Source organism: Oryx dammah, unplaced genomic scaffold, assembly GCF_014754425.2.
Source record: "Oryx dammah isolate SB20612 unplaced genomic scaffold, SCBI_Odam_1.1 HiC_scaffold_27, whole genome shotgun sequence".
NCBI lineage: Eukaryota > Metazoa > Chordata > Mammalia > Artiodactyla > Bovidae > Oryx > Oryx dammah.
The window spans coordinates 112,225,231-112,239,559 of NW_024070211.1; the positions used below are offsets into that span (position 1 = coordinate 112,225,231).

Here is a 14,329-nt window from a genome sequence, read left to right on the forward strand (position 1 = left end):
GGGATTAGCAGTCATGGACTGTTCTTAGACCAACGCTAAGGTAAGTTTCAGAAGAGGACAAGTGTAGGCATCCATGAGCACAAATAAATACAAGTCATAAGAATGGCAAGGCGATGCAAATTTTGGAGGATACATCCAAACATTTTGCATAGGTGATGGGTTTTTTTTTAAGAATTCCTGAGACCAATTTATCTTATTGTTGCTGTCTTCCCAATAGTTCTGTTTAAAGTCTATTGCTTGGACCACACCTACACAACCATCCGGGTACCAGTGGCCGCCTCGGTGAAGGAAGTCCTCAGCGCAGTTGCTGACAAACTGGGCTCCGGGGAAGGCCTGATCATCGTCAAGATGAGTTCTGGGGGAGGTAAGAGCCTTCTGTAGAGAGGAATATGCCATCAAACAGAACCCTGGCAGGCAGTTAGTAGGGCCCTTTCAAGCTGATCCAAAGGGACAAGTGAGTGCTGTGTGTGCTCCCACAAATAACAGAAATGAAGGTGGTTAGAAGTGGGCTGGGCTAATGTCTTAATATCCTCTATCCAGTAGGTGCCCACTCTGAAGCAGAAAGAGATGAAGAGGCAGCTGGAATGAGGTCTCTGGTGTGGATGTCAGCCTGGAGTTTTCCTATAAACCCTAAACAGAAAAGCTTAATGTTGTAATAACCTATAATAGGAAAGAATTGAAAAAATATATATGTGTGTGTGTGTCTGTATAAATACATATGTACGTATAACTGAATTACTTTGCTATATACCTAAAATAACACAACGTGCTTAGTTGTTCATTCATGTCTGACTCTTTGCAACCCCATGGGCTGTAGCCCACCAGGCTCCTCTGTCCATGGGATTTCCCAGGCAAGAATACTGGAGTGGGTTGCCATTCCCTTCTCCAGGGGAATCTTCCTGACCCAGGGATCAAACCCTGGTCTCCCGCATTGCAGGCAGATTCTTTACTATCTGAGCTACAAAGGAAGCCCCAAAATAACACTACACTGTAAATCAAATATACTTCAATAAAGACAAAAAAGAAGTTCAAGGCCTTGGAGCTCTGAGACATGTGGGCCCTAAGAGGACGCCTGGCTTTTCCAGCTAAAGGCTATAGGTTTTCATGAGTCTGAAGTTAAAGGTGGTCACAGGCTGGTTCTTTTCAGCTGATGATGTCTCCCTCCTTTCCCAGTAGAAAGGGCAGGAACTCAGCTCATCGACAAAGTGAGGAGTGTTTTCCCGCACAGGATTACTTGACTACTGCCTGCTTTCATCCATCATGTATTTCCTGGCCACTAAGTGTGGCTGTGACAGGAGGGGAGGTGTATGCAGAGCCGGTGCCTCCAAGTGGCTCAGAGGCTGGCGAGGAGGGAGACAGTAAATAAACAGTCACTGTCCAGGTGACAGAAGGGTCACCTTCCTGGAAGGGTCTGCACGCGTTGCAGTGAGAGGCTGTGGGAGGCTTGCTTGTCCAGCAATGATTTGATACTCACTGGAGGATCCTTCAGGATCCGAGGGAGGCCATTTCCGCTGCATTTAAAGGCAAATTATTCCACTGAGGCAGAATTTTAAAATATATCTTGGCTTCCCAAAACATCCCCCTCCGTGTCTGTTCCTGGTGCACATGACCCAGGACGTCTGTCTGTCCGCCACGAGCCCTCTGGCACACGCTCGCATAGTTCTCCGGTGCCGCCTCACTGCCTCCAGGCTTTCCTGCGGTCTCATGGAGGCCCCCCTCCTTCCTGTCTTTGATTCCTTCCCCCTTATCCATCCTTTTCAGCCTCCCTCCCTGCTTTATTGCTGTCTCCTCCTCACTGCTTCCTCTCTGATGCTTTGCCACTGTCTGCATCCCTCACTCTGATGTAAGCTCTTTGGGGACTTTTTTTTTTTGGTTATCATTCCCTTCTGTATCCTCAGTGTCCAGAGCAGTGTCCAGCATATAGTAAATGCTAAATAAATATCTTTTGTATGAACTATTTTAAATATAAGAGACTTCATCTAATAATGCAGTTGTCCTCCAAATTAGGGCATGAGTGAAAAAAAATAGTGATAACTTTTACATCAAAAGTCACGTGGGATCTCAGAAAACCCCCTAAGTTTTCTAAAAGTGATACTGTCATCTCCAAAGGGCTGGGCGTTGATTACCATCTAGAAGCATAACTTGTGTTTTAGACAAGTAGCACGTGCGGTTTTCGTATGCAGAACTGGGTAAACTGACCCTCGGGCATTTCCATCCCTGTCTTGGGGTCATTTCTGAGTGTCGTGTGCCTGCGTGATTGCTGTGTCTTTTTCATTCAGTGGATCCCTTCAGCACGGTATTTTGTGCAGTCACTCTGCATGTTCCAGTAATTCACCAAGCTGGCAATTTGTTGGTGTGATTAGGGCAGTACAGCAAATCTCAGATGCATTTAATAGGCAATCTCACGCTTTTTATGTTCACAGAAAAGGTGGTGCTCAAACCTAATGATGTTTCAGTATTTACAACGCTCACCATTAATGGACGTCTGTTTGCTTGCCCGCGAGAGCAATTCGATTCACTGGTAGGTGTGGATGGCCACCTTGGAGCAGCGTCTGCAATCAGAAAAACTTGTCTGGAGCTTAATTTTGCAGTCACATTGAGCTCAGTTGCTAAAAAAATTCTTGAATGCTACTTGTCTTTTTCTTTTCTGCGGTCTATTAGGTAAGCCTCAGGTGTTCATTTGAGACGCTCTGAGCTTTAGATTTTCCTTTGTGGAAATTCACCAAGTTGCCCTATGATTGGGGCATCATTCAGCTTTCAGAACTCTTTGTAGTAATTCACCTCCTTGAAATGTCCCTGATTTAAATATTGTTATTAAAAAACATGAACACTTAGAGACCAGGATAGAAATAATTTTTTTAAGGCAAGACATTGGGATTTATCCTGCCCCTTAGGGGGATGTAGAAATGCATTATGACAGAGCCACCCTATGGTCCAGGGAAAATGCCGTTCCCTGAAAGGGCTCTCTCCATCTTGTGTGGGAAATATCAGAGGCCAGCTGTCTTCCCTAAGTCTCCTAAACACTGTTCACAGCCCCACACAGCTCTCTGAGCAAAGGCTTACTCAACTGTGTTAACAAGTGTGGCCCTCTCTCCTTTATGCTCTGGTGGGGTTCATTTCTGTTTCTCCTTCAATAGTTAGGCATGGAAACGAGTAGCTACTGGAGTATCTTTGAGAGCCTGTGGGGCCAGCTCAGGGGACTAGTCTTTTCCATCGATTAGACACACGGGCTTCTAAGAAAAGTGCGACACAAGCACGATGGTGTGTTGCATTTTGTTGTTGTTGTTTAGTTTCCAAGTCATGTCTGACTCTCTTGTGACCCTATGGACCTGCCAGGCTCCTCTGTCCATGGGATTTCCCAGGCGAGGATCTTGGAGTGGGTTGCCATTTCCTTCTCTGGGGGTCTTCCCAACCCAGGGATCGAACCTGCAACTCCTGCACCAGCAGTGGATTCTTTACCACTGAGCCACCAAGGAAGCTGGATCGCATTTTAGGGGGGAGAATTTATCTACATGAGTGATGCACGAATACATTCAGTTTAATCAGATCAGATGTTGTAGGTAAATCAAGATTCCCCTCCTTGGACTTTCTAGAGCTTGCTTAGCCTCATTGTGATTCTGACCTTCTGACCTGGGGAGAGCTAGTCTGTGCACCTGCACAAGTTAAGCAGATTTTGTGACTTCTTGAATTCACCTGGAGAGGAACTTTGCAAAGGGGGCATGAGTTCTCCTGACCTCCCTCACCCGCCAGCACTGTCTGATCTGAGTCTGTTCACAGTCCTTCTCATGGATTTTTCATTATCTACATCCACTGCTTTCTGAAAATAAATACGTCCCAGTATTGAGAGACTGGGGAGGGAAATGGCATGAATGAGTCATACTACCCTCTCCTGGCAGCAAAAACCAGCAAAAGCCAGTTTAGTTGCAGAGGTGCTGAAGGTGCTGTGTGATGCATTTGCCACTCGGGGATTGGGCCGCTCCTGCCAGCTGGTTCTTGGCCGCAGTGTCTGATGACATGGTGTACAGATGCAGAATGTGGACCATCTCCAGCTCTCTGTGGGGAAGATACTAACTTTTTAAGCCTCTGTTTATTTGCACACAGTCCTGCAGCCTTACAAGTTCTCAGTCCTTCCTAGTCTTCCATTTTAAGTCATGCATAATTGCAAGGAGCTTACTTTGCAGCAAGCATCTGGATGTGAGCATGCTTAACTTCTTCCCTGTTGGTGCTCTGCCACTCACTGGCCTGCCAGTTATGCCATCATTTCTAAGGAGTGGTCACAAAACTGTAGGCATGAAGCTCTTTTCCCGGCTTTCTAAAGATTTGAGGACAGTCCATCCAGGAAGAGTCCTACACAGAATGACTCTGCAGTATAGAATGTGGGCCAGACCTTTGATCCATCCACACATACTTAATATGAAGTGCCAGCATCTGTGTGACACTGCACTAGTGTCCCAGAGCCTCTGTCCTTACAATAATCATGGTCAAATTGGGAGATGAAACTAACACAACCAGCCTGGAACAGAATGAACCGTAGTGCCGAAGTGCTGTCTAGAATTGGTAGTGCCAGCACTTCGTCCTAGTCACTTAAGGGCTCAGATTCTAGAGCTTTCCTTTCTTGACATTTTAAGCATAAATGTTAGTACAGAGCAACTACAATAAAACCCATTGTACTGTAATTTGCTTCTACTTTTATCCATTCGCTAGCTCCTTAGGTTTTTCTTTGGGGCCTAACCTGTATCATTCCAGGTGTGGTGGATGATTCTGGCTCTAACATGGTCTTGAAAATAGATCCATCACGGTCCTTGCACCCCAGGGAGCTCATAGTGTAGTGGGGGACACCAGAGTGTGATGGCATCCGGTGAGACATATGCCATTGCGGAGCTGGGTACAGCGTGTAGGAGGCCGGGGAAAGAGGACGCTGGGGTGGCAGCTTGCTTTAAGCCATCTGTCACTGACAGTCAGCACTTCCTTTTAATGTCTTCGTTTCCTCATCAGGACAATGGGAACATAAGAGTGCTCTTCTCCTAATCACCCCATCCAAGCTTAACAGAGAAATCAGCTCGGAAAAAGAGCAAAGTCACGTCTCTAGGAGTTCTTTGCCTCTGTGTGGGCACTTTTCAGATCTGTCTGTGTAATGCAGACCCTACATAGGTTCTTCCGTGCTTCATCTGTAGGAAATTTCCACAGGGATATCTAGGAGAAAATGGTCCAGGAATCTGCTTCCTATGGGGCCAGCATGTAATTCCCCCTTCAGATGGAGAAACCCTCTGTACTGCTCAGATTGCCTCCCTGGTGGCTCACGGAGGGAAGCAGCCAGCCTGCCCTTTGCTTGGTGAGCCCCATTCACTCATAAAAAGTAGAGATTCAACAGGAGTTTCTGTTTCTCTCAAAAGGGATTCAGGATGATGTACTAGCATCCATGACTGAAAATAGTCTATGGCACCTTCCCTGTTGTTCAGTCGCTCAGTTGTGTCCGAATCTTTGAAACCCCATGGACTGCAGCATACCAGGCTTCCCTGTCCTTCACCATCTCCCAGAGTTTGCTCAAATTCATGTCCATTGAGTTGGTCCTGCCATCCAACCATCTCATTCTCTGTCGCCCCCTTCTCCTCCTGCCTTCAATCTTTCCCAGCATTAGGGTCTTTTCCAATTAGGTCAGTTCTTCGAATCAGGTGGCCAAAGTATTGGAGCTTCAGCATCAGTCCTTCCAATGAATATTCAGGATTGATTTCCTTCAGGACTGACTGGTTTGAACTCCTTGCAGTCCAAGGGACTCTCAAGAATCTTCTCCAGCACCACAGTTTGGAGGCATCAATTCTTTGGCACTCAGCCATCTTCCCTGTAGTTGGGCTAATTTATCCCCTCTGTGAAAGCCATAAGATCTCAAGGGGAAAGAGATGGGGACTCAGACTGAGGAAAGAGCAAACCCAAGGAATAGAGGACAGGTCCACAGCAGAGCAAACAGGCAAGAGGAAAGGCAGGATGTGGACAGTCAGCCAGAGCCTTAGACAGAGTCCCCCTGCTGAGCGCGTAAGAGCTTCCTGACATTCCTACCTGGGACCTAACCTGCTTGCAACCGTACTGCTTGTTTCCATAAACTACTTACCCATTAGCTTCAAGTCAGTTCCCTAAGCTTCAAACCTTTGGAATAATGATTTTCCTTCCATGTTCTGTGTGCCCTGCTCTTCCTGCCCTAGAGTGAATCAGCAACAACAGTGTTCGGCTCGTACATACAGGTGCTGCGCTCCTCACTCCTCCTTTCCTCTGCTTCCGTGCAGCACAGCTGGGAAGGCGGGGGCCCCGTCTGTGCTGGGCGCTTGCTTACATGCCACACTTAAATTATTCCCATCCTGTTCTCTTTAACAAGCCTAGGTACTAGGTGGTGGTGGTGGTAGTGAAGTCACTAAGTCATGTCTGATTCTTAACGGCCCCATGGACTGCAGCACGCCAGGCCTCCCTGTCCTTCACTATCATCTGGAGTTTGCTCAGACTCATGTCCATTGAGTCAGTGATACATTCAACCATCTCATCTTCCATTGTCCCCTTTCTCCTCCTGCCCTCAATCTCTCCCAGATTAGGGTCTTTTCTAATGAGTTAGCTCTTAGCATTAAGAGCTACAGTATTGACACTTTAGCTTCAGCATTAATCCTTACAATGAATATTGAGGGTTGATTTCCTTGCTACCCAGGGGACTCTCGGGAGTCTTCTCCAGTACCACAGTTTAAAAGCTCCAGCACCAATTCTTTGGCGCTCAACCTTCTTTCTGGTCCAGCTCTCACATCCATACATGACTACTGGAGAAACCATAGCTTTAACTAAATGGACCTTTGACAGAAAAGTGATGACTCTGCTTTTGTCTAGGGTTGTCATAGCTTTTCTTCCAAGTAGTAAGCGTCTTTTAGTTTTATGACTGCCGTCACCGACCATCCACAGTGATTTTGGAGCCCGAGAAAATAAAACCTGTCACTGTTTCTACTCTTTCCCCATCTGTTTGCCATGAAGTGGCGGGACTGGATGCCATGATCTAGTTTTTTGAATGCTGAGTTTTAAGCCAGCTTTTTCACTCTCCTCTTTTACGCTCATCAAGAGACTCTTTAGTTCCTCTTCACTTTCTGCCTTTAGAGTGCTATCTAGATACTAGGTAGTGGGTCCCCAACTCATAAGAGCTAAAAACAGTCAGCAGATTAGGGGATCATCCAAGTCTATGTAACTAGAGTGGGGTTTACATTCAGGGTCTGCTGTGCTCAGAAACGGGCACTAACCTGCTCTATTACAAAACCCTAATTCCCAGGGAGAACTCCAAGGCTTGCTAACATGGTCCATTCTGTTCCCCTGAACTCTCTGGTCCTGCCAAGCAAGTCACATCCCTGCCTTCATGCCTCTGCTGCCATCCTCCAACCTACGACCCACCGTCCCGGATACTCAGGGAAAACTTTGCCCTTCTAAACCTGCCCAGTTTCATCTTCTAAAGCCCAGCTTCTTTTTCCAAGAACCTCTTAAGGCTACATATTCATTCCAAATGCCCACTACCTCTCAAAAGCCCATTCACGTTTCCTCACCTGTTTTTCCATATATCTGGGAGTCAGGTGTTTGTTGATGCTTCTGTCTGTCCCTTTATACATACATGCAAACAAATGCCAACAGCTGATTCTTTATTGACATGCAGTGCTGTACTCACAGGTCAGAGCTGATTCCTCTGTTAAACTGCAAACTTTCAAACGCCCAGAAAGCAGCAGGCATTTAGAGAATGTCAGGGTTATGGGTGATGATGACAATGATGGATGATAATAGAGCGTGAACAGTATTAGTACTTCCAACCTAAATACTGGATATCCAAATACGTTTTGTATCATGCTGGGGAAACTATCTTTTAATTCATGTGACTTTTATAACTTTAAACTGTTCTTGTAGATCAATGGGTATGAATATAAGTAAAGCTTCTAGTATGTGCAAATCATTCATTTTATTAAGGAAAAGCACTCTAACTCATTTCTCATAAAGTAAAAATGAAGTATATAAATTGGATGGAAAATTTTGACTAAGGGTCTTCCAGAAAGTAGCAGAATTTAGTTTTCTGATGCCTAGGTCCACACACCATGACCATGTGACTATCATTGCTAGCTCTACATCTCTCAGAAAGTGGAGGAACTGAACATCACACATAATCCCGTGTAGTCACAGAGCCTTCTTTCACCTAGTAGTCCCAGGCGGTGTATTATGAGAAGTGGAGATACAGCAGCTCTACCACCGAACCAGCCCCTGCCATAGTAAGTAGCTAAACACCCAAACCACGATGCTAGTACCTGCTTTGGAACAGCCTCAATGGGAAACAGAACTTCTTACATGTTTGCCAGGGAAAAGGAATTGTTTCCAGGGAGCTCCCAGGCCCATGCAGAAGAGAACCTCCACAGGTCAGTTGTCACTGAATCTTATTTGCCATGGTCCATGTTTTTCAGCCAGTAGAACTGATTAGAGTGATAATGGTTACTATAAAGACGCATGGAGGCAAGTGAGCATTAAGAGCAAAGGCTTTTTTCTCCTCTGGGTAAAATCAAAGTTTCAAGGTATTCCTTAAAGCATTTTCAGAATCCTCTCCCCTCCAAGTCCTAACCGCATTCAGCTTGTCTGTCTTGAGATTCTGATATATTTTCATATTATTATTCGTAGACTCCCTTGCCAGAACAGGAGGGCCCAACTGTTGGAACAATGGGAACTTTTGAACTGATGAGCTCCAAAGATTTGGCCTACCAGATGACAATTTATGATTGGGAGCTCTTCAACTGTGTGCATGAGGTAAGGTGCTCCATTGAGAGCATGGCCGTTCTGGATGTTGCCTGCAAATGTGAATATGAGCTGCAATGTGAAAGCCCTGTGAGAGGTTTTGCTTTGTTTTGTTTTGTTTTGCAAAATATTGAGTATATTAATAAAGCCCGTTATGAAGCCTTTGAGAGTAAAGAAAAATCTACGATTTGCAATAAGCTCTGTCTTCCTGAGTACATTAAGCCAATAGCACCTAGTTTATAGTTAAACAGTATTCAGCAAGCCTCACTGAGCCCTTGAGGTCTTCAGGTTGAAGTTCACACTGAATCCCAGTCAGTGGTTGTATTCATGTTTGCTGACCAGTGTCAATTTGCCGTGTCAAATGGAGGAGCAAGCTGGTGTTTTGATTTAAAAACAGAGATGTGACACTGTTCTCCTTTCTTCTAGCTGGAGCTAATCTATCACACATTTGGAAGGCATCATTTTAAAAAGACCACAGCAAACTTGGATTTGTTCCTGAGGAGGTTTAATGAAATTCAGTTTTGGGTTGTCACTGAGATTTGCCTTTGTTCCCAGCCTAGCAAGCGTGTTCAGCTCTTAAAAAAATTTATTAAGATCGCAGCCCAGTAAGTATTCACTCGGGGAGAGCAAAACATTTGAGCTGTGGTTTCATTTTGTCCCCTTAGATTACACCTTAAAAAGCAAAGTGAGATATTAAATCTGTTTATGCACCAGGTGACTCAGATGGTAAAGAATATGTCTGCAATGCAGGAGAGCCAGGTTCGATCCCTGGGTCAGGAAGATCCCTTGGAGAATGAAATGGCAACCCACTCCAGTATTCTCACCTAGAAAATTCCATGGACAGAGGAGTCTGGTGGGCTACAGTCCATGGGGTCACAAAGAGTCTGGGGACATGACTGAGCAACTAACACACCAACCATAGGGGCTTAAGAATTACTGAACTCTTGTGAGAGCCGTGCTTTGTCTAGCTTTTGTAATATTGACACCAATATATAAATTAACACCCTACAGGGCTGATACTCAGGTTAAAATCATGACCTCATTTTGCTCTGAACTACTGAGACTGCGTGCCTCCTTCAATTTCAAGGCTCTGTCAGCAAAGTTCTGCTGCAAAAGTTCTGTTTTAAAGGCTGGGCAAGTCGCGGTCTAACTTGACACGTTCTTGCCAGTAGAGGGCAGTGGGAACATGCGTGTAAAACCGTGCTTCCAACTCAGCCAGGATAAAATGCATAAAGACGAGCTAACCTGGCCCATGAAAATCATCTCCATAAACATCAGAAAAAGCAAGCGTCTTATAAATATTCTATTTAACAGCACTTCATGGGAAACAATTTATTTACTACAGGGGCCAGTTAGATTTCTCCCTGACATGAATTTAATCTTCTCCTGCTATTTAGATATGCCTGACAACCTCCTGTTTACTTCCATGTTTTTGGTATCACCACAGTGCTAAAAATAAAATGCTAAATGCAGCTTGTGGCTGGGAGACGTCTTTCCTTTCTAAAAGCAGGGAGCTCTAGCCGAGGAAGGTGGGGACCACAAGTGACCCCAGCTGGTCAGTTTGCTTGAGCCAAAAAGTTTAGATCCCATACAGAGTCTAATTTCCAGAGCTAAACAAAGAAGCAACCGCTGCTTGACATTTTGCACATGCCAGCTTGCCAAATGCCTTGAATTATTTTGCCAAAAATTTGGGAGTTCTGTGGGATATCCAAAGCCCTTGGATTCAAATGCTGGTATCTCTTAATTTGGAAAAAAATGCCTTTTGAAAGAAAGATTTGGTAAAATGTTGCTTATGAATTTCTGGTTCGGAGTGCAGCCACTTTGCCAGGAGCCTTGAATCGGCTGATTGCGGGGGCCAGATGTCTCTATCTGGAAGGAGATGACTGTGGAAGCTGTGACAGTATGTGCTTCCCTGTTCTCTAGGGCACCTCCTCTCCTCACCTTAGCCTGGCAGGGCCGCGTGCACCGAGGGAGGAGAGAGGAAGTCTGCATACAGACATGGAGATGGAAAACCTGTAGGGGCCTGATGCTGCTGTTTTATAGAGCAGCATGGGAGAGCCTTTCAGGACCTAGGGAATTTTTTTTTTGTGTGTGTGTGTGTTTTTGTCTTTCTTATCTCCCTCTTCCTTCTGATTATGGGTGAATTTAGCCTTCAGGATAAATTGGCTTATATTATTTAAACGTTATTTAAGCTGCACTATCCCACACAGTAGAACTCTTCACACAATCCAGCTGGAGAAGACTTAGATTCAGAAACCAGGATCCTCACACATGAGATGTCAACCTTGTGGCAGGAAGTATGTTTAGCGTGGTATTTTTGGAGAACTTCCATATATTCTGTTCAAGCTCTTTGACCTGCCCAGAACTTTGTGAAGTTGGGGGTCCAAATGTTATCTTTGCCTTTTCCAGGTGAGGGAGACTGAGGCAGAGAGAAATTTTGTGACTTACCTAGGGTGATCAAGTGACCGGAGCAGTGGGCACAAAAGCAGTCCTGCCTGTCCCTTCATGCGCACACAGATAGGACAAAGGCAAGCCGTGTCCATGACCCTCCTCGCCACCCTCAGCTTGGGGTCTCTGAAGTTGCTCTCAGCCCCCGACTACCCCTGCACACATAAAGCCCCACCACTTCCCCAGCACTGCGAGAGACATGCCATAGCTTCTCTAAATCTGTTTTCCCATTTCCACACAGGCCATTTATGAAGCACTCTGCACGGAGAACACAGGGAGCAAATGCAGCAATTTAATTAGCCTCTTGCAAAAATGCTAATCCAAACAAGATTTAATTATGATGTAGTTAACTTAGATAACCATATTGATTTGTGGTAAAGGATTTGTGCTCATTGCAAAATGAATTCTTCTTTCCCTTTGCAAGGAGCGGGTATGAAGAAGTTGAAGATTCCTTTTTTTTTCTTCTTAAGTTAAATCAAGTACCTAGACTAAATGTTGCATTTTGATAAGAACCTTTGGTCTTGTTCCAAAATATTCTTATTCACAAATATATATTCATAAAAGCTAATAATGATGTAAGTACAGATTCAAAATGATTGGCTTCATCAACATTGAAAAATTACAGAAAAAATAAGGTTATTTTTCGGTCAGTTGTTTAGGTTCTTAGCTGTGTGTGCGTGTGTTCAGTCATGTCCAACTCTGCAATCCCAGGCTTTCAGGCTCCTCTGTTCATGGAATTTTCCAGGCAAGAATACTGGAGTGGGTTGCCATTTCCTTCTCCAGGGTATAGTCCTGACCCAGGGATTGAACCCAGGTCTCCTGCACTGGAGGGATCATGATTTATAAATTGATATTTTTCAACAAATTAGAAGCATTACATGGCAGCTGGAAGCCCTGGCGGCTGCAGCAACATCATTTCCTTATTTCCCTCTCTTGCTACCAGAGCCTGAGATGTCCAGCATTGACCTGGAATTCTCCAAGGACATTTTGCTGTGTCTCTTCCTAGCCCGTGAGATGTTTTCCTCCAGATCCACAGGGCTTTTAGCAAGCTTTGGGATTATAATAGCAATGCCTAGTGTAGGTGTCTGGAAATTCCTTCTCAAAACCTGAACCTAGATGGCTAAAATTATCACCTTTCTAATATTACAGCAAAAAAATCAAACAGCAGAACACGGTCACCCAAGTGGAACCTAAAGCATTAAATCTATCAGTGCCTGTTCTCGTAAAGGAGTCCTGATAACTATTAATGACCATCAGAAAATAGAACTCTAATTTGTTTATCTCTCTCAAAAGTGGCATTTTACTACAACATGTGCCTCTTGTGTTTCAGCTGTAAGGAGTACAAAAATCTGAATTCCTTTTTTGCCATAGTCATGGGACTAAGTAATGTAGCTGTGAGCCGCCTGGCACTAACATGGGAGGTAAGCATCAGCAGAGACCCAGCTGTGACTTTTGCCTTAAGAACAAAAACACAAGCTCACCAGTGAGCTCTTTTTAACAGAAGTATCACTCACACTGATATAACAGTGGAAAAGGTGGGACACTCTGAGGGAGGTGACCTGTCTCCTTTTGCCTAAGAGAGTGAATTTTAATTATCTTTTTTTTTTCAGAGAGTGAATTTTAAAAGGCATTGTCCGATGCACTGGGGAGGAGAAAAGGGGGGTCTGAGCTTCTTGCTGTATACAATATAAATAATAATAAGTCTAGTTCCTAGGTGTAACTGGAATCAAGAGCATTGCTTGCTTAACTTCAGAGGCCTTGCTCACAGACCCTATTCTTCTCTGGTGTCTGCCTCTTGCTTTTGAAATAAGCTGTATCTGTAATTAAGCAAGGACAGAAGGTCCATTTTTATCCAAGTAGTCATCTTGCTCCTGGGAGAATTAGCCAGAAGGCCAACTGTTTGGCCCAGCTGAGAACCACGTATCTCCTAACTACCTGGCAGACCTTTGTGGCTAGGAAGGAACAACAGTTGGCTAGAATTCAGTTTGGTGCAAAAGTTTAGCAGGTGTGTGGTGAATTTTTCTGGCAAATACAATGAATGTTTTGTTGACAGTTGGTTATTCGTGCTAGAGAAGAGCTTTGTTCTTCATTAGCTAAGTACTCAAAATATGCCTGACTCTTTACATGTGGTATATAGTCAAAGAAATACTAATCTCTTACAGAACATAGACACAAAAATAGGCTCTTACTAAAAATAGAAAAAGTATATGTAAGTGGGACACAAAAAGAGGGCAAGGAGTAGATGAGAGAGACTTAACTTGCAAGGATGCTTTAAAAAAAGTACCGAAGTCAGCTGTTCACATCTCTAAATGTTTTCCTTGAAACATTTTCCTCCCCACTTCCCTCTTGAATCTGTTTTTTTCCCTCTGTCCCGCCTCTGCATTTCCACTGTTTATAGAACAGGCCCTTACAGGTCCTTCTGTCTTGGGTTTCTCTGAAAATTCCAGGCAGATGCAGCACACAGCAGCTCATCTCCCGAATATAGGAATGAGGGAATTGGTGAGGCCCGTGTGCCACACATCCCGGGCATCTTCCAGCTAGTGAAAGTTAATGCTGCCAAGAAATCTGATCCGTGAAGCCAGGGTGCAAGACTCTGCTCTTGGAATCTAGGGTAACCTCTCAGAGAGTCTGCTTTCCTTTACCTGTTTCCAGCATTTAATCTTCTTGCAGAGTCCAAATGATTTGGTTGGGAAAATCAAAGAAGGTATGATGGCTCATGGGGGTCAGGGAAGGCCAGGTCAAGGTACACATAATAGGAGCTAGACCTTAAGGCTGTAGCATGGAGGAACACTCTCAGAGTTCCCTTTCATGTGGTCTAAAGAGAAAAACAGGAGGCCGCTTGGGGTTGGGGGGAACGAGGTGCAGGCAGCCAAGAAAGGGAGTTTCATCATCTAGTCCATTCCACAGGGAGAGGCAGAAACACATCAGTCTGTGAGCTTGTGTTCCCATCTTTGCATGCTGCTGCAAAGAGGAAAGCCCCCCTCGCATCGTGTATAAGCCTTTATCTGTTAAGGTGAAATGGAATTGGGTCATTCTGCAGGGAGAGCTTTCATTCTCAAGCATCTCTGATTTGGGTTCATCTTCCTGGCCTTGCCGACCC

At 44.7% G+C, this 14,329-nt stretch overlaps 1 protein-coding gene across 4 annotated transcripts in view; it reads left to right on the top strand.

Annotated features, from left to right (window-relative positions):
* RAPGEF4 (Rap guanine nucleotide exchange factor 4) overlaps positions 1 to 14,329 on the top strand; it is a 331,531-nt gene that overhangs the window by 296,623 nt on the left and 20,579 nt on the right. For all 4 annotated transcript variants that reach the window (XM_040229358.1, XM_040229357.1, XM_040229359.1 and 1 more), the window contains 5 exons: positions 218 to 364; positions 2,424 to 2,521; positions 8,668 to 8,793; positions 9,208 to 9,386; positions 12,560 to 12,650. In XM_040229358.1, coding sequence (XP_040085292.1) covers positions 218 to 364; positions 2,424 to 2,521; positions 8,668 to 8,793; positions 9,208 to 9,386; positions 12,560 to 12,650 — 641 coding nt within the window. The remainder of the gene's footprint in view (positions 1 to 217; positions 365 to 2,423; positions 2,522 to 8,667; positions 8,794 to 9,207; positions 9,387 to 12,559; positions 12,651 to 14,329) is intronic.